General features: G+C 41.3%; 1 protein-coding gene across 1 annotated transcript; it reads right to left on the bottom strand.

Moving 5' to 3' along the window:
- Positions 1-6,417: 6,417 nt before the first annotated feature.
- LOC309805810 (keratinocyte-associated transmembrane protein 2) lies at positions 6,418-17,935 on the bottom strand. Its single transcript, XM_082624047.1, has 3 exons — positions 17,761-17,935; positions 9,446-9,972; positions 6,418-7,915 (listed from the first exon to the last, which is right to left on the bottom strand). The coding sequence occupies exons 1-3, from the start codon at positions 17,897-17,899 to the stop codon at positions 7,784-7,786; spliced, it is 798 nt and encodes a 265-aa protein (XP_082480173.1). The 5' UTR covers positions 17,900-17,935; the 3' UTR covers positions 6,418-7,783.
- Positions 17,936-21,212: the final 3,277 nt, after the last annotated feature.

Here is a 21,212-nt window from a genome sequence, read left to right as displayed (position 1 = left end):
TTGCATATTAATCTATAATTATCTCAAAATTAAAAGTTTAATATTATATATTAATAAACATTAAATTACTAAAATATATTTAATATGTATAATATATATTAAATCCAGATATATGTGTATGACTATATCTAGAAAAAATACAAATGTCCATCAATAGAAGAATGAATAAATAAATTATGGCCTATTAGTCCAATGACCACTACTCAGCAATAAAAAGTAATAAACTGCTAACAATGCAACAATATGGGTGAATTTAAAAACAAACCAGGGTGGGATGGGGAGGGTGGGAGGGAGGGAGATGCATGAGGGAAGGGATGTGGGAACAGATGTATGTGTATGACTGATTCACTTTGTTATAAAGCAGAAACTAATAAAAAAAAAAAAAAAGAAAAAAATAAAATAAAATAAAATAAAAACAAACCAAAAGTAAAACCATTGTGCTAATCAAAAGAAGTCAGACAAAGAGAATACATACTTTTTACTCCACCTATATGAAGTTGTAGAAGAGGCAGAGCTAATCTACGGTGAAAGAAATCAGAAAATGGTTACCTCTGAAAGGTGAATAAAGAAGCACCTGGAGGGCTTCCCTGGTGGTGCAGTGGTTGAGGGTCCGCCTGCCGGTGAGCGGGGCGCGGGTTCGTGCCCCGGTCCGGGAGGATCCCGCGTGCCGCGGAGCGGCTGGGCCCGTGAGCCATAGACGCTGAGCCTGCGCGTCCGGAGCCTGTGCTCCGCGGCGGAAGAGGCCGCGGCAGTGAGACACCCGCGTACCGCAAAAAAAAAAAAAAAAGAAGCACCTGGAAAGAGGCACTAGGGAAGTTTCTGGGGTGATGGATCTGTTGTCTGGGGTGGCAGTCACACAGATATATATAATTGTCAAAACTGATTGAACAACTTAAAATCTGTGAACTTAAGTATGCAAAGTAGACCTCAGTAAAACAGAGCTATAATATCCTCAGAAAACCTTAAGAACTTCTGTTCATCAAAAATACACCATTAGGGCTTCCCTGGTGGCGCAGTGGTTGAGAGTGCGCCTGCCGATGCAGGGGACACGGGTGCGTGCCCCTGTCCAGGAAGATCCCACATGACGCGGAGCGGCTGGTCCCGTGAGCCATGGCCGCTGAGCCTGCGCGTCTGGAGCCTGTGCTCCGCAACGGGAGAGGCCACAACAGTGAGAGGCCCGCGTACCGCAAAAAAAAAAAAAAAGACACCATTAAGACAGTGCCAAGGCAAGCCAGATACAAAATAAGAGAAATGATGTCGCATATACAACCAAGGGCTCATATCCAGAACAGAGAACTCCCACAAAACAGTAAGAAAAAGACACTCCAACAGAAAAATAGGTGAGAGACTTGAAAAAGAACTTCACGAAAGAGATATTCAGATGCCTGCTAAACATATGAAAAAATGATCAATATGATTAATCATTAAGGAACTGCAAAGTCAAACCACAATAATAGCACGAGATATCCACCAGACTAGCTAAAATTAAGAACACTAACCAATGCTAAGTGTTAGCAAGAATGTAGAGCAACAGGAACTCTCACACCCTGCTAGAAGAAAGAGTGTACATTGGTTCAATCAACTTGAGAAAATTGTTTGACATTAGCTATTCAAGTTGAATGTATGCATCCAGCAATTCAACCCCTAGGTATATACCCAGCAGAAATGCAAACACTCCTGCAAGCAACAAAAAATGTGTATATAAACGTGTATATGTATAAGAATGTTCCTAGGGCTTCCCTGGTGGCGCAGTGGTTGAGAGTCCACCTGTCGATGCAGGGGACATGGGTTCGTGCCCCGGTCCGGGAAGATCCCACGTGCCGCGGAGCGGCTGGGCCCGTGAGCCATGGCCGTTGAGCCTGCGCGTCCGGAGTCTGTGCTCCGCAGCCGGAGAGGCCACAACAGTGAGAGGCCCACGTACCGCAAAAAAAAAAAAAAAAAAAAAAAAAAGAATGTTCCTAATAGTTTGAAACTGGAAATAACTCAAATAGTTTCAAACTGGAAATCATCCATAATAGTTTGAAACTGGATATAACTCAAATGTCCGTCAACAGTAGACTAGATAAATATATTGCAGCATATGTTTACAATAGAATACCATTCAGCAATGAAGGTGAATAAACTACTGCTACATGCTGAACTAAGATGAATCTCACCATCATAATGTAGAATGAAAGAAGCTAGTCACAAAAGAATATACACAATGCATACTGTATGATTCAATTTATATGAAAGTCCAAAACTTACTAAATTGTAGTGTTTAGGAATATATATTTACATGGCAAATCTAAAAAGAAAAGCAAGGTAGTGATTGCCATGAAGGTCAAAACAATAACTCCCTACGGAGGGAGGGGGAGGGTGATGATTGGGAAAAGGAGCGTGGGATATTGGCAAAATTCTATTTCTCTGCTTGGACAATAGCTATATAAGCATTTGCTTTTTAATAATTTGTTAAGCTGTACATTTGTTTGATGCATTTTCTTATAGTGTGTTATGTTATATTCATAATAAAAACAATTTTTAAAGGAAGAAAAAGAGAATACACCTAAATGTTTAGGGCCTAAGGGGACAGGAGCTTTGGACAGTTTTTCTTCTTTTGTGTAGCTGTCTCATTTTCTATAATAACAGACAATTAGTGATTAAAAAAGAAAAAAAACAGGGAGTCTGGAGTCAGACCTTACCTTAATTCAAACCCCAGCTCTCTCTTATCAGCTCTATGACATCAGGCAAGTCACGTGCGCTTGTTTCCTTATCTGTGAAATGGGGATAATAGTAACTACCTTATTTGGCCAGCGTGCACACACGGAAGAGTACCTGATCCATGGGAAACCCTCACTGTTAGTTGCTATTGTAATAAGTCTAAATTACCTTGACTATGAAGAAACAAAGGTGAGGGAATTCCCTGGCAGTCCAGTAGTTGGGACTCTGTGCTTTCACTGCCATGGGCCGGGGTTCAATCCCTGGTCAGGGAACTAAGATCCCACAAGCCAAGCAGTGCGGTCAAAAAAATTTTTTTAAAAAAAGGTGCAATCTGGTTTCTGGTGTATAACATTCATCACACTTCACTGTGACTGCTTAATTCCTTTTCTTCTCTGCCTGACAGAGGGCACCATGGGGACAGAGACAGTGTCTGCCTTGACCTACTGGCACCCCCAGCTCACAGCAGAAAGCCAGAGCGAAAGGAGCCCAGGTGTTTGGCTTTCAGTGCGATGCTGTGGTAATGGCAGAAGGTGGACACCTGAGGGTGAACCTCGGCTCCCAAGCCCTGCCTCCGTCCTTACACGCCTCCCAACCCTCACCCCCAGCAGAGCTGCAGGCTCTCTTAGCTCAGGCACACTGAGGAGCCTAAAAGCAACCCTCCCTGGGGTCCTGGGTCTCACTGCCTTTAGACAAAGTTCTTGGGAACAGCCCAGGGCATGATGGGAAGGACCCTTTGGCCTTGCTTCAGGGAAAGGATGAGGATGGGAAGAGGGAATGGGGTTGGGAGGCTCCAAGGAAGCCCCATCTGTTCCCTAGCAGGCTGTACAAGCCTGGATGACAGGGTACAAACCCAGCTCTGACAAGCTGCATGGTTCCAGGGAGCCCCGGGGGAGCTGGGCAGGCAGTCACAGGACTGTGGGCAGCTTCTAGCAGCTCCTTCGGGCTCTCACTCCTTGGTGGGCCCAAGGTTCAAGCTGGCTCTTCTGTCGTCAGTGATGTGTTGGAAACTCCTCCCCGTACACAAACTCCTCTCACAAACATAAATCCATTTTTTCTTCCTGACAAACCCGGAAGCTAACCAGTTGCCCATTTTATACGGTAGAAGGCTAATACAAACACAGAGCTCAGACCAAAGACATCCAGCCTTGACCTCATCCCACACTCCTCCTTCCCCTCCATTTCTCCCCAGGTCTGTCTTCCTAGAAGAGCAGGTAGGTGCAACGTGGGCCAGGACGTCCTTAGACTCAGCAAAGCCCAGGGACGTTCAAATTAGCCCTGGAGATCCCGGACCCTTCCTCACTCCCAGGGAATCAGGAAATGTGTTTGGCCTCTCCCTGGAGGCTGCAAAATGGCATGTGAGGGACTCTGAGTCTAGAGGTCAGGCCTAGGGTGGGAATCCAACCCAGAACTGTCTGACACAGGGCCCACCAGAGCTCTAACCCACTGCAAGGCACTGCCTCCTTTGGAAGGGTCCCGGGAGTGCTGTCCAATCCACACTCCAAAGGGTAGCCTGGGAGAGAAGCACAAAGGGCCTTATTAGAAGGGCATGCAGCAAGTAAAGGATTCCCAGAACACGGCATCTCTAGGTTTCCCAGCAGAGAAATGAGGGAGTTTGGGGGATTTGAGAGAAAGATCCATAGGGTTTCAGAGCAGAAATATTAGTGTGTTAGGTAGAGAAAGGCTTCCTAAGAAGCAGGGGCTTTTAAATCTGAAACCTCATCAATAGTAGCAGAGGGGTCTGGGACTCCTTAGGAGGGAGCTGGAAGAGAGGTGGGTAAAAGCTGGGGTAAAAGCTGCTGCTTACGGGTACAAAATCAGGCTCCCTGGAGTCACTTCAGCAGCCTAGACAGCTGGTCACCACCACACAGGGCTCTTGAGAGAGGAGTCGGAAATCGCCCCAGCCCCAGTTCCACAATCTATCCTAGCAACTTCACCGCAATTAAGTAAATGTCAAGCAAGTAAAACGACAGGTGAACAGAATCTAGCTACAGACTGACCTCAAACCTCAGGACAGCCCCCTCTACAGCTCCCTTGGAAGACATCTGGCCCTCACAAGATAATTTTAACCTCTTGAATTTCTGCTGGAAAGTTCCCACACCGTTTTCAGCTTACTGCTGAAAAGGAGGCAAACTGTTGCACCACCAGATAGGACTGAGAGAGGGCAAAAGGCGAAAGACAAAAGGCAAAGTCAGCCAGAGAGGTAAAGAGGGAACCAGAACACTTTGGCAGCTGTGCCTGCAGTAACCTTCTCCATCCCCTTCACCTTCACAGGCAGCAGCTGCTTTGATCAGAACCTGGGATTTGAATGAAGAGGTGATATCTCACACAATTAATGTGGGCTTTAGCCTCATGTAGGAATGTGGATATTCAGATAAAGCTCACACACTACATCTTGGTTCTCCCCCACTGCCTGCAGTGCTAGGTCCCAGATGTTAGTAGCATTAGGCTGTATGCCGACTACATGAGCCAGTGCAGGGCCTGCTTTCTCCTCATCTAATTTCGCAAGTATGTCATCGAATGATTTCAAGGGGCCTAGCAGGTGTCAGGCAGTGCTGAGTAAAGGGCTAGAGTTGAGTAAGGGCCAGTCTCAGTTCTCAAGCTCACACTCTGTGGAGCAAACCATAGCGAGGGCTGCCTCCTGCACACATTCTACTAAAGAGCTTGCACTCACCCTCTTGAGTTCACATCTAATATCAAAACCCCAGTCAAGACATGCCTGCCTGCACAAATTCTAAATGTCTGTTTCTGTCTGCCTCACAACTTTCAACACATTCTTTTTCAGATAAGATACAGAAAGAGGAACTAAAATGTTTTCTATTTTGCCGTTAGTACCAACATTTGGTGCAGTGCTCCTGGTCTCTCCAGAAACTGACACTGAAAGAAGGCAGCAGACACTACCACATGTAAGTAGGATATATTAGTGCTGTAAGACTCAAACGTGGGTCTTATCTGTGCCATTCAATCCTATTTACGCCTTTGCCTCATTTAACCCAACAAACCAATTCCAGTACAGAAATGTTCACCACAATATTATTTCTGAACCAAAAATTGGAAACCATCTAAACATTCAAGAGGAAAATAGCTAAATAAATTATGTAGCTATTAAATGTTTTTAAAGAATATTAATGATAGGATCTGTTAGGTAAAAGCAAGATACAAAACGCTACAGAGGTCAAATTCATTTAAAAATTGTTAACATACACATATGTGTGAATTATATACACATTTATAGACCAGTGGCTTGGGTGCCTCTGTAAGACACTGGCAGCATATTAAATCAATGTACAGTCTGATGCTCCAAAAGTCAGAGGCTACTTGATTGCAGCACTGGGACATTGGTAGCAAAGACTGTGCCATCAGGAAGCACCCAAGAACCCCAGATCCACTAAGGGGGATGATCCTCCAGGATCGGGGGGCCTTCAACAGGGAGACAACAGGGAAACTAGGATGGTAGAAGGGCACATTGATTTAGCTGCTTTACTTTTCTTTGCAATCCTACTTTGCTACAGTTTTCAATAAACTTCAGTGCATAACAGTAAACTAGACCTAAAGTAAGATCTAGAAATGTATGTGGAATTCATAGAAGCACAGTCCTATTGCTAAAAGGAATAAAAGCAAGCTAATCAGCTTACCTTCCTCCCAGACACAGCACTACCCATCTATCACCAAATGAAGGACCCCATGCCATCATTAAAATGAAACACACTTATAAAATCATGGATTTATATCTTTGCCATTTATTTTTTAAAATCTTATTCAAAATATTAAATAATACAATTTCAGATATGAAAAAAATTACTGCAATAAAACAGTTCAGGTGTATTTCCACTCTGCTTCCCTTCCTTATTATAACAGTAAATTGTCCACCCGAGAGCAACAATGGACTGCTCTGCCTCTTCCATCTCTACACAAACTGCTTGCCCACTGGCTCATCTGGGCTTTGTGAGTGGTATTTAACATATGTTAGGGGTTATGTTTTCTAAAAAGTTGTCGTGACACTTGTAAGAAGTCAACCGGGTTTCAAATCACATATTTACATATTGATCAACTCCTTATGATAGAAAGACAAGCTAAAATTAAATACAGTAAATAATTTCCAGTTTCTATTAAAAAAGAACAAGAAAACAAAACAAATGCAGGGGGAGAAAGAGTCAGCGTACACATATATCCTTCATGTATACAAACAACTTCATTCAGGTATAATTTTAATTTGAAAGACTTAGATACAGTATTATTTAAGTGACATGGCCCCTAAAATTTATTCAACTTACTATAAAAAAATAAACAAGTGAACAAATATGGTATAATTTTAAACTCTGCCCCTAGCTTGAAAGCTTGGAGAAACCCATGCTACAATCAGTTGCTAAGTAAAAGCAATTATTCACGTATTTAAAATCTTATGACAATTTCTACCTCTAAATTTAATTCAGTAATTCAAACCAAAAAAATGCTCTCTATAACATTTTATTTGTGTCCACTGCAAACTGCAGAGTCTCTACTGCCAGAATTTCTAGACAAATTTATTAATGTGTTACTTAAAATTGTGGTCAGAATGAGCAATAATAAATTATGTATAAATTATCCAAAAATATCCAAAGCAATTTTCCTGGAAGAAAAAAGTGTTACTTATATATAAAGCATTACTACATACATCCTTACATACATAGATACAGTTTGACAGCACAAAGAAATGTGTGCTTAAGAAACAGTATTTGGATGGCAGAAAGAGAATCTGAGTCAGCGGTATCAGATGTGTTAGAATTTAACTGTAAGTTTGGGATCTTTTAAAAGTAGCATTACTAACACTTCCAGAAAAAGAACAATAAAGAAATCTAAAACAATAAAAACAGGTAATGCTTAGCTCCACATTTTGGACACCTGATTGAATTCAACTCTAAAAATGTAGATTAAAAAATTATATACTCCTTGTTCATGATACTTAACTTCCAAAGCACCAAGGCAAAATAAAGAGAGGCCCACCTCTCATTTAAGTACTAACTGCCAATGGCGAACATCTGCACAATATCATATAAAAAGTCAAGCAAATAAAATTACGTAATAAGCAAACGCAAATCACAGTGCTTTAAAATATATAATCATTGGTAATCTTCAGAGAAGGCATTGCCTCATTAACATTCTGGTCTAGACGATGATATTCCACTGTTTTAGAACAAAGACCATCACGCCATTTCCTGCTTTGAACCAGAAGGAAAATCTGGAATAAAACAAAATAAATCAGATATGCAAAAAAGAAAATAGAGGACATGCTAAAAGATTTTTATAACAAGTGAAGTATCTCTCTCCTAGGTTCCCAAATACAAAAGCAAAATGTCAACAACAAAAGGGCTATTTTGTTTTCCATCTTGTAAACAAGGTGAGACAGTGCTTTTTAAATTTTAATGTACATAGGAATGCCTATTAAAGACTGATTCCTGGCCTCTCTCTTCAGAGATGAGTTAGTAGATTGCAGTAGAGTCGAGGAACCTATCTGTTTAACAAGTCCCTTAGGTATTTATAATAGAGATGGTCCAACACTAAACACTGGAATAAAATATCACTGGCATTCAAAATTTTGTCCACCTACAAATATTTACAGAGCTAGTGATAGACCACTAAACCACAAATAACCAAAGGGTTTGTTTGCTTGTTTTCTAAGTCAAAACAGCAAGCAAAATATTAGAATCACTGATTCTCAAAGCTGGAAGGCATTGTGAAATTCTCTGGTCCAGTTCTATCATTTCACAAGTGAGAAAATCAAGGTCCCAAAGGGGAAGGTGGCTGCCAGGAATAACAAAGCAAGTTACAACAAAGTCAAGACTGAGATTTCCTGGCCAATAAGTATTAAAAAGGACATTGTGCTTGATCTCCCTTTAAATGTTTAAAAAGCTTAACTATTTAGCTCTGGGACTACACAGTACCCAGATGAACCCTCACACTAAATTATCCATCCAATCCTATTTATGCCTCCTCTGCCTCATGTAGTCCAACACACCAATTCCAGTACAGCAGTGTTCATCACAATATTATTTCTGAACCAAAAACTGAAAACCATCTAAATACTCAGAAGGAAAACAGTCAAATAAATTATGTAGCTATTAAATCATGTTTTTAAAGAATATTAATGATATGAAAAATGCTCATGATTTGTTAGGTAAAAGGCAAGATACAAAACTCTATATGAAATAATCAAATTCATTTAAAAATTAACATACACATATATGTCTGAACTACACACACATTTACAGACCAGAAATATACCAAAATGTTAATAATGCTCAGCTTTGGGTAGTAGCTTATATTTTCTTTTCTACACTTTTCTGTGTCCCTAAAAAAGACATGTAATGCTTTAACAACCAGGGAAAAAAGTTATCAAAATATCATTAAGTTCAGTGCTTAATAAATTAGAGGTCCTAAATTAACAATCTCTCTCCACAAGCACTCCCAATGAAGTAGCAATGCTAAGTTAAGATACAAAACCTTTTTTTAAAAAAATCACTGGGCTTTGGTTTTGCTCAATAAAAATATTTTGGCTTCTTTTTTTAGAAGCACATGTAGTAAAGCATTCTGCCTTTCATTTGTTAAAATACACCACAGATTTATAAACTGATATGAGACATCTTGATATTTTACCATCAATTGAAACCTGACCAAAAAAGAAAAAACTCTGAATCAGCAAAAGTATTAATAAGAAATATGACTGAGATTATAGAGGGCAACTAGAGGGGGTGAAAAATCCCAAACTTACCTTCCTTTTGTTGTGATATGTAATATAAACAACAGCAATACAAAAAGCAAAAATAATAAGATGGAAAAAGAAATGGCTATCTTCCTCTTCTATATTTGAGGATGGGGTCTTAAAAGGTCTCACTGACTGTTCAATTTCCATATAGCTCCTGTTTTCTTCCAAGGCCTCATTGGACTCATCGTCCCGGGGGCTGGTGGTCCAGTCGTAGTCTGGTTCTCCATAATCTCCATTGTCCAGAGTGTCTTTGGCAGTGGACGGAGAACTATTCAGTGTGAGAAGATCTTCCTCCTCTATGCTAGGATCTTCATTGTTATCAGCTTCCTCTTGGGACAGAGAAGTAGTAGGCGAGGGATGAGGGGACAGAGATGCCACTCCACTTTTTTCTGTACTAGTTGTGGGAGGGAGAGTGGTGCTGATTTGGGAAATAGAAGGTTTGGTTTGGTTTTCATTTGTTAAAGCATTCATATCTGAAGTAGAAACATGTGAGTTGAGTACAGTACTGCTCAGCGAATCAGACGGTGATAGAGCTAAAATAAGTAAATAAAGAACATTAAACTGAAATCTTCAAATTTATCTCCACCAAGCTAGAAGCACACATACCTAAATTTTTCACTAAGCTAGGATCAGCCACCTGTCTTTCTGTTCTGGGGTTGGGGTAATGTCTGGGTACTGAAGTCAAACCTCTGTGAAATGAAAACAGAGGGTACAAGCTCTGTGTGAACTTTGCCACTGTGACCTAAAGCCAAACCCCTTTCTATTCTTTCTTTTCTTTTTCTTACAGTGGCAGGCTATGTAATGCAGTAGGTCTCTTATGCTGCTTAAGTTGTTACTATCTGGCAAGGCAATTGTTACCTGATGAATATTTCATTTTTTATTTCATTTTCATTTTTTCATTTTTTTATTTCATTTTAAATTCAATGCCCCAAATTGAGATATACATGTAATGCTGTCAGCAATTATACTGTATTTTCCTAGTCCGTTCACCCTTCCACTCCCTTAGTAGACCATTCACATTTTCCTCTGTCCTCAAACTTCTAACACCTTCTCTGCTGTCCTCATTTTTAAAGGCTAACATCACTTCCTAACTTCTCTGAGAAAAATGAAGCCATCAGAAGAGAACTTCCATGTACTACCAGAACTCTAGGCTCATAAGTCCAACCTGATATCTCCTCTTAGATGTCTGTCATTCAAATTAACATGTTCAAAATGAATTCTGACTTTGGCTTCCAGGAAGATGGAGTAGATGTATTTTTCCTTATTCTTCCCACTAAAAACAAATTAAAACCCTGCATATTACATATAAAAATAACATAAGATGACTCTGAAAGGTGGAAAGAATAAGGCAGAGTGGTTAGAGACCTCAGGACATGAGAAACAACTCAGTGGTGACTTTTCTGGATTTTCTTTTTACCTCACATATTCCAGACTTGAGCTGAAGAGCCCAGCAACCTGGAAACACCACGGGTATGGACAAAAAGGGCCACCCAAAAAGCCTGCTCTCTCTTGCCAGGAGATCAGCAGAGAGGCAGCCTAGCAAGAAAGAAAACCTTTAGACAGTGACTGCTCTACTCCAAGCAAACAACACAGAAAAAACTGTGGCTCCACTCACACCTACACCAGCAAAGACCGAGTGGGCAGCCTAGATTTCCACCCTCACCAAGCTGTAATGAGGTGCCCCTTCCCCTCCACAATAGGATGATGTCAGAGGAGGCCTAGTGAACGGTCAAGACTTTAACCATGGTCTAGCAGTAATGAGGCCACCCCCAACAATATGTCAGTGCAGACCATGAGGGGAGCCAAAACTCCCACCCCTGCCCAGAACTAACAGGACCACCACCACCCTTCAGGTGCCAACACAGATCAAGTGGAGACCCTAGATTTCTAGCTCTACCTGCCAGTAATGTGCACCAATCCCCAGCTCCCCTGCCAGAGCAATGTCATAAAAAGCCAACTAAAAGAGAAAGTTTCAGACCAGAGTCTTAACAACACAAAGTACCACAATTTACCCCATACGAAATACATAATTTGAATAGCCCTTTAACTATTAAGGAAACTGATTTTTAATTTTAAAACTCCCCAAAATCAAATCTCCTGGCCCAGATGGTTTCACTGGAGAATTCTACCAAATGTTTAATGAAGAATTAACACCAATTCTACACAATCTCTTCCAGAGACTTGCAGAGGAGGGAACACTTCACAATTCATTTTATGAAGCTAATATTATTATCCTGATACCAAAACCAAAGCCACTACAGAAAAAGAAAATTACAGACTGATATCTTTCATGAACAGAAATGCAAAAATCCTTAACAAAATATTAGCAAATAGAAATCAACTTTAGGACTTCCCTGGTGGCACAGTGGTTAAGAATCCACCTACCAATGCAGGGGACATGGGTTGGAGCCCTGGCCCAGGAAGACCCCACATGCCGCGGAGCAACTAAGCCCGCGTGCCACAACTACTGAGCCTGAGCTCTAGATCCCACAAGCCACAATTACTGAGCCCACGTGCCACAACTACTGAAGCCTGTACACCTACAGCCTGTGCTCCGTAACAAGAGAAGTCACGACAATGAGAAGCCCATGCACCTCAACGAAGAGTAGCCCCCGCTCACCCCAACTAGAGAAAGCCCGCACACAGCAACGAAGACCCAACACAGCCAAAAATTAATTAATTAAAAAAAAAACCTCAATGAGATATCACTGCACACCTATCAGAATGGCTAAAATAGAAAATAATGACAATGCCAAATGCTGGCAAGGATGCAGAGAAACAAGATCACTCATATGTTGCTGCTGGTAATGTAAAATAGGACGACCATTCCAGAAAACAGTTTGGCAGTTTCTTAAAAAACTAAATGTACAACTACCATATGACCCAGCAGTTACAGTCCTGGGCATTTATCCCAGAGAAATGAAAACTTATGTTCACATAAAAATCTGTACATAAATGTTTATAGCAGCCTTATTCATAATAACCAAAAACTGGAAACAACCCAGATGTCCATCAATGGATGAATGGTTAAACAAAGTGTAGTACATCCATACCATGGAATATTACTCAGCAATTAAAAGGAACAAACTATAGACAAATGAAACAACTTAGAAGAATCTCCCGAGAATTATGCTAGGTGAAAAAACCCAATCCCAAAAAGTCACATACCATATGATCCCATATATCACATTCACAAAATGATAAAATTATAGAAATAAAAAAGATTAGTGGTTGCCAGGATTTCAGGAGGGAGTAGGGATAGGAAGAAAGTGAGGGTGACTATAAAAGAGCAACAGGAAAGATCTTTATGGTGATGGAAATGCTCTGTATCTTGATTGTATTGATATCAGTATCCTGGTTGTGATATTGTACTACAGTTCTGCAGGATGTTATCACTGGGAAAAACTGGGTAAAGGGTACACAGAATTTCTGTATTTTATTTCTTACAACTGCAAGTGAATCTACAATTATTTCAGAATGAAAAGGTTAAAGAAATGCGTTTTTACTCCCCACTCCAAAAAGAAAAAACAAAGAAACAAAAACAAAAACTTGTTCTATCTATAGTCTCCCTCTCAGTTAATGGCAACTCCATTTTTCTGTTACTCAAGCCAAAAGCCTTGGAGTCATTATTTTAACACCCCACATCCAATCTGTTTCTCTGCCTTCAAAATATATGCAGAATTTGAAGAGTTTTCACCCCTCCATTGCTACTGCCTAGTCCAAGCCACCACAATCTCACCTGGATTATTATGGTAACCTTCTAAATGATCTGTATGCTTCTCCCTTAACCCCTAGTGTCCACACTCAACATAACAGCCAGAGTCATCCTGTAAAAACTTAAGTTAAATGACGTTACTCCTCTGCTCAAATCCATCTAGTAGCTCTCCATTTCTCTCAAGAGTGAAATTCAAAGTCTTTATTTATAATAGCCTGTAAGATCCTATATGATCTGGTCCCCATTATCTCAATGCTGTTATCTCCTACTAATCTTCCTAACTATTCTATCCCCACTGCCTACTTAACAGATAGCAGGCATTCAATAAATATTTATTGAAAATGCTCAACTCTCACCACAAATCCTACACTGCTTCCCAAGTAGTGTTTTTGCACCTACTACACCCTCTGAAAAGCCTTTCTCATAGTTCTCAGCCAGGTAAAACCCCACCACTCTTCTAAGGATATCTCCAATGTCACACTATTTGTTGTTGTAACTCCAATACCTAGCACCAAGTAGGAGCAGAATTAATAAATACTGTTCAAGGAGTAAAAATGTGGAAGTTGGGACTTCCCTAACAGTCAGTGGTTAAGACTTGGCGCTTCCACTGCAGAGGTCAAGGGTTGGATCCCTAGTTGGGGAACTAAGATTCCACATGCCACGAAACGCAGCAAAAAAAAAAAAAAAAACACGACGTTATATACAAGAAAACAAACTGGGACTTCATCTGAAACATTTGATGTAAATTAGATCAACCTCCTGGACTGCCACTCCTTCAAATGAGAGGTTGATCCAGTCAGCTATAAAGAGTATTCAGAACAAAGTGATAACTCTGACTTTATGGATTTAATTGTTTGAGTTTTTATATATATATATATATATATATATATATAAAAAACTTCAGACTTTTACATATTGATATATGCTCCATTTCTACCCTTTCCTATTTGATATTACCTCTCTAGTTAAAACTTAACACTTTAAAAATTAAAATTTTTAATTTAATTCTCTCCTACTGGTACCTTTTTAAAAACTGCCTTAAAATAAACTATATCAATATTTCTCAAACAAGCATGCAGAAGACCCCGAGAATTCATTCACACACTGAATTCTGGGAAACAATGCCTTAAAAATTAAATACACATTGGGCTTCCCTGGTGGCGCAGTGGTTGAGAGTCTGCCTGCCAGTGCAGGGAATACAGGTTCGTGCCCTGGTCAGGGAAGATCCCACATGCCGTGGAGCGGCTAGGCCCGTGAGCCATGGCCGCTGAGCCTGTGCATCCGGAGCCTGTGCTCCGCAACAGGAGAGGCCCCAACAGTGAGAGGACCACGTACCGCAAAAAAAAAAAAAAACACATTAAATAAATTTAGGCAACATCTAGGAGCAATATGATGGTCAATGTAGAAAGTAGGCACTTTTCAGATGTATATGTATGACTGATTCACTTTGTTATAAAGCAGAAACTAATTAAAAAAAAAAAAAAGAAAGTAGGCACTTTTGAAATGGCATGGCAAGACTAGGTCATACGGTGAGCATCCAGTGATCCAAAATAACACTTACGTTAACTTTTTTAAACTTTATCAAAACAAAAACATCTGTAAAAAGTCTTACAGATTGCCAAGAATATACCCAAGCACTGAAATTTTAAGAAACCTAATATGGAACAAGTTTAAATAAATCTGATATGGAAACTTTCTAACTTCCTATGCTTACTTGAAGTTTGGAATGCAATATATTCTAGTTAGACTTTAATTTTCTTATTACAAGAGTAATTACTTTGAAATCACTTTATAAGGCACGCTTACAAAGAACATTTATATTACCCAAAGCTTTACACATGCTACACTGTACTACAATGGAGCTGCTTCCCTATTAAAAGCATACATGTTAGTTTTCATTTAAGTTATTTTCAATAGGGAATAATCTGAATTTAAAATTGATATATACAAAAACTTAATAAAAGAAAGCCATTCCCTGAAATGTCCTAGTATAGTTGGAGCAATGTTTATGGGACCCTAACAAATAAAAAAAGACAAGAGGACACCTTAATACTCCACACTCACCCTCGCTTACTCACACATCAGAAGATTTTCAACCATCTCTTAAGAGAAAAAGTTGTTTTTGAAACTAGTTACCAGCTACATATTCCCCAAACTGTATATCTTAAGCACTCCAGCAAGAAATATAAATGCTTAAATGTCAATTTTTTCTTAGATGATTAAATGACCAAAACAACCATGCTACTTAGGAACTTGAGGAACAGGAGTATCTGCATCAACCAGAGAAATCCTCATTATATTTTACTAACGATGAAAGGGCCTTGGGAAAATGGGCCACAGCCCTTTCCCACAGACTTACAAACACTTCTGGGAGGGTGGTCCAGGTGCCCTGCCCTCACGGCTGCTGGGGAAACCCAAGTAAGTAACCACAGCACTGTAGTACAGGAATGTATGGCTAGACAGCCCCTGTTGGCAAATAAATGAACACTATCCCATTCATACTGTTTTTCATCTGAACTCAAACAAGATTTAGGCAGAAAAAGAAGGATCGTGTCTTGGCCTGAAATAAAAAAGGGACTACTAAACAAGATACTGCTTAATCATTATAAATTCTTATTAGTGGATTTGTTCCCCCTAAGTCTCAGGCCCTGGTCTACAGGTTTCCTCTTTTCTCAATAAAGCCTTCAATATCTTGATTCACAATGTAACATTTCTAAGAAAAGGAATACTTAATCGTGCAGCACTATTTACAATAGCCAAGATATGGAAACAACCTCAGTGCCCACGGATCAATGAATGGATAAAGAAGTTGTGGTACACATACACAGTGGATTATCATTCAGCCACAAAAGAGAATGGAATCTTGCCATTTGCAACAACATGGATGGATCTTGAGGGCATTATGCTACGTGAAATACGTCAGTCAGAGAAAGATATATGGTTTCATTTACACGTGGAATCTAAAAAACAAAACAAAATAAAAAAGCTAAACTCATAAATACAGAAAACAGAATGGTGGTTGGCGGGGACAGGGGCAGGGTGGAGGTGAAGGGAATCAAAGGTACAAACTTCCACTTCTAAAATAAATAAGTCATGGGGATGCAATGTACAGCATGGTGACTATAGTTAATAATACTGTACTGCATATCTGAAAGTTGCTAAGAGAGTAAATCTGACAAGTTCTCATTATAAGAAAAACATGTTAACTATGTGTGGTGATGGATGGTAACTAGACTTAGTGTGCGATCACAGTGTATACAAACATCAAATCATTACGCTGTACACCTGAAACTAATATGTCAATTATACCTCAATAAAAAATACTTAAATCCTACAAATCCATTAAAATGAAACAGGGTTGTCTGGTTAACCCAGGACACAGAGAAGGGGGACCATGTTTACAAAGAATCTCCCTTGTCCCAGAACTCCTCTTCTCCTCCCAAGCCCCTCAGGAGTCCAACGCCCCAGCCTTCTGGCTCTTTACCAAGCCCCAGAACCTCCCAGTCCTCACAGATGCACCAATACTCAAAGATAGCTCTTTTCCTTTCACTTTCGCTCTCCAAATTATTCCATCGGCTCGGTCCGGTCAGTGCCCCTACCCACCTTCGTCTTTACCGCTGATCTTACCCGTTCTGGAAAGCCCCCGCCTTCCCTTGGCCCAGCTAAACCCCTGGGCACCCACACCTAACCTTGGGACTCTCTCTAGACACCACACCTCTTACTCTCGGCTGTCTCCTCAGCACCTGTCCCCTCTGTGCTCTCTTCTAGACCCTCCTAACTCCCATCTCTGAAAAGAAAAAAAAGAAAAAAAAAACGTTGCATGCCATTCCAGTTCTACAAGAATCAAGCTATTAGCCACTGCAGTTGTCCACCTACAGTGGATCTGAGGGGAACTCAGGATGGAGAAAAACAGGATGAAGTATTCTGTTTTGGATACACGGGTCCTAGACAGGTAAGATGCATACCTAAGGAAGAATTTCAATAACCCCAGATTCTTGCGTCTTCCCATACAAAGTACTAAAATTATGAACTTCAGATGTCTGTTCTTTATGATGAGCAGTAATCTTTTGATGTTTGACTACATGTTTTTTTTCCCAGCAAAAAATTCATGCATTAACCTGGCTCCTGACTCACCTCTTCGAACAATTTCTCAGAACTGAGAAACTGGCTCCCCCCGCTACAGCCTTCAGTAAGACACTGAATAAACTCACAGTTCTTACAGTTGTGCGTTTTTGTTTTTGTTTGTAATCGACACCTCCAAGGAATCTTGGAGACCGCATCACCGCCATTCTCTGTGGCAACCCATTCTTCAAGACTCTCTAGACACCACCACCACTCCTTCCTCCCCGCCCATCTACACGCTCGCTGCCTGGGTCCCTGCAGCTCTCAACCCCACTTCTCAGGCCTCTTGGAGTCCCCACCTCCACAGACCCCTTCAGACAGCCTACTCGTCCTCGTCGGGGCTGTAGAGACCCTGTCCCTCTAGACATCGCCACCTGCTCCGGACACTCGGAAGCGCCCGTTCCCTGCCCGGGCCCGTCTTGGCGTTCCGCGCCCGGGCCCTCCCCGTCTTCCCGCAACCTCCCAACCGCCACGCCCCATTTACCACTGGACATGGTGGCGGACGCAAGCAGAAGCGCCAGGACCAGCGGCAGCGCCAGCCCTCCGGGGACCTGGATGGCCGGCCTGGGCCACAGTTTCGCTTGCTGGGCGCCCCTCATCCTCCTCAGGGCGGCGGCGGCCATAACGGTCTCGGCTGCGAGCCTGCGCGGTTGCTAGGCTCTACGTCATGACGTCAGACACTGCGTATGGCATCGCGGCCGTAGACGTTTACGTCCCAACGTGATGACGTGTCGGCCTGGAGTTGGGTTCTGGGAGCAGGAATGAGGGAGAGGGGTAGCGGGAGTTGGGGCAAAGGGAAGCACCAGAAAGTCGGCTGCAAGCTAAGGATGTATTGTGTAAGGTGTGAAGAGAGTCAGAACGAGCCCCTTCTTCCCACTTAATGGGCTACTATACAGCTAATAACTTTTAGAACATTTTTAGAAGGAATATCCAGCTGCGTAATAGACTGATCCCAAAAGAGAAGTAACTGCCCTCCCCCACCAAAGGCAAAGGGGGACTTCATTGGTGGCGCAGTGGTTAAGAATCCCCCTGCCAATATATAGGGTACACGGGTCCGAGCCCTGGTCCGGGAAAATCCCGCACGCTGCGGAGCAACTAAACCCCTGTGCCACAGCTACTGAGCCTGCGGTCTAGAGCCCATGAGCCACAAATACTGAAGCCCACGCGCAGGGAGCCTGTGCTCCACAAGAGAAGCCACCACAATGAGAAGCCTGAGCACCACAACAGAGAGTAGACCCTGCTCGCCGCAACTAGAGAAAGCCCGCGCGCAGCAACAAAGACCCAATGCAACCAAAAATAAATAAACAAAAAAAAGGCAAAGGAAATAAATGTTGAGTGGGTGTGGAATTTTAGGTTGTGTCCTATTTTTAACATTTCCCCATAATCATTTATTACTTCAACAAATACTTAATACCTCTCCATATTTCAATATACAGCACTGAACAAAACAAACTCCCCACCTTTGTGGAATTTATTTTTCTGTGAGGGAGACTATAGTGTAAAATACATACTATATACAATGGTAAAGGTATTATGGAGGAAAAGCAGGGAAGTGGGCTAGGAAAGAGGTGTGCAAACAGCTTCCACATTTCCTACAATAAGCTTCTTTTAAATTTTGTTAACTTAAACCCCCCAGAATATGAAAATGCAAATTTAGAAACTTCCAGGAAGTTCCTTTAGGGCCTTAGCCACAATGCTTTGGTCTGTGTGTTCCGTGAATGTTTTCTTAATGTCTATAGGCTTCAGCTCGTAAAATTACATTTGATTGATTTGCAGGAAAATCAGCATGGCATGAAGCAAGACATTTATTTTACCCCACAGCTTCACCACTCTGGTCTCCATGATTTCCTCAGAGGATCGCTGCTATCCCCCAGAGACAGATGAGCTGCCTCTTTGATGAGAGAAAAGCCTGTGTTCTCCTGAATCTGGTTTCCCTTAACCCTTTATCTGGCACTAGTGACTGCTCAAAAACACAAACTCTGTGTTGTTAAGAAAACTAAGAGGTCATTCATCTATTCATTTCCTTAAGCCCACCACAAGCCCAGATAGACTGAATGGTGCACTTATTGCAAAACTTCCAGGGTAGCCAGGGTACGAAGTCCTCCCAAGTTCCCCTGGAGCTTTCCCTGTGAGTACAGAAACCATCACTCAGTTTAACCAATAAGCGTCTCAGTTCTAGCTTCTGCAGGTTGGGAGATTCAGACTTAATCAGGCCTTTTTCCTGTAATAAACACACCCTCAATCCTCTCTTCTTTGTCCACTTTGTTCCTTTGGCCCCATACCAGATTATTTCAATTCTCTTACTGGTGAGATATCATGAACTCAAGGCATTTTGCACAATACTCTGACATGCTACATGCAACAACCAGAAAATATGTAAATGGGAGGAAAATATTCCCTCAGAGGGCCCTTTGTACATTTCAAAATACCAATACTGCACCTGGCTTCTGACTGGATGTACCCAACAACCATTATGCACCAAAATCTCTGGACACATTTAATAAAGTGAACTTTGAAATAGCTGCGGGTCCTTATGAACCTGATGAAGACAGTATAACAAATACTGAGGCCAACAGGTTTGGGGTGACCAGTTACACAAAATGCTGGAAGTAAATCTGATACCTGTTGGGAATTGTCACTTCCAAACATCCATAAAAAGGAATTCTGCCTAAAAATATTTATCATTGAATAGAAAAAAATGTCTAGGGCTTCCCTGGTGGCACAGTGGTTGAGAGTCCGCCTGCCGATGCGGGGGACACGGGTTCGTGCCCTGGTCCGGGAAGATCCCACATGCCGCGGAGCGGCTGGGCCCGTGAGCCATGGCCGCTGAGCCTGCGCGTCCGGAGCCTGTGCTCCGCAACGGGAGAGGCCACAACAGTGAGAGGCCCGTGTACCGCAAAAAAAAAAAAAAAAAAAAAAAAAAAGTCTACATTTGATGAAGCTGGATAATATATATGCAGAGTTGTTACTATTCTATTGATACTTCGTAAACGTTTGAAATCCGTAAGTTATTTTTTTAAATATATATGGCAGAATTCTGAAACCATATCCAATGACCCATGCCTTTATATGATCCCCTGCCCTTGAGTGTGGGAGGAATCTGTGAATATGATGGGATATGACTCCTGTGATTAGGTTATGATGTGTGGACAGTTGACTTTAATGGGAGATTATCCTCAGTGGACCTGACCTAACCAGGTGAGTCCTTAAAAGGACAGGAATGCTTATAAAATAAATAAGTTATGGGGATGTAATGTACAGCATGGTGACCATAATTAATTGTACTGTGTTATATATTTGAAAGTTGCAAAGAGAGTAGATCTTAAAAGTTCTTATCCCAAGAAAAAAACAATTCTGTACAGTGATGGATGTTAACTGGGCTTATTATGGTGATCATTTCACAATATATACAAACATCAAATCATTATGTTGTGCACCTGAAACTAATATAATGTTATAGGCCAATTATATCTTAATTTTAAAACAAATTTTATAAAAATTGTAAAGGTGTTTGGGCTCTTGTGGAGGATATTTGAAGTAGGGAAGGATTTGACAGTGAAATTTTTCTGTTCCAGCTCTGAAGATGGAGGATACCACATGGCAAGGAATGCAGGTGGCCTCTATTTGCTGAAAGTGGCCCCTAGCTGATGGCCAGCAAGGAAATATCTTATCTTACAACTAAAGGTAACTGAATTCTGCCACAACCATATGAACCTGGAAGAGGACCCCAAACTTCAGATGAGAACACAGTCCGGCTGACATCCTAATTTCAGCATTGTGAGAAACTTAAGAAAGCCCAGGCACCCGGTGCTTGGACTTCAGACCGACAGACCTGTGAAATAATTGTTGTTTTAAGCCACTAAATTTGTGGTAATTTGTTATGCAGCAATAGAAAACTAAAAATATCACACACACACAGCCACACCAAGGGGCCAA

The sequence above is a fragment of the Mesoplodon mirus genome (genome assembly GCF_964341445.2).
Source record: "Mesoplodon mirus genome assembly, chromosome: 5".
Taxonomy (NCBI): domain Eukaryota; kingdom Metazoa; phylum Chordata; class Mammalia; order Artiodactyla; family Ziphiidae; genus Mesoplodon; species Mesoplodon mirus.
Note: the sequence above shows the minus strand (reverse complement) of the source record. Positions and strands in the feature narration are given on the sequence as shown.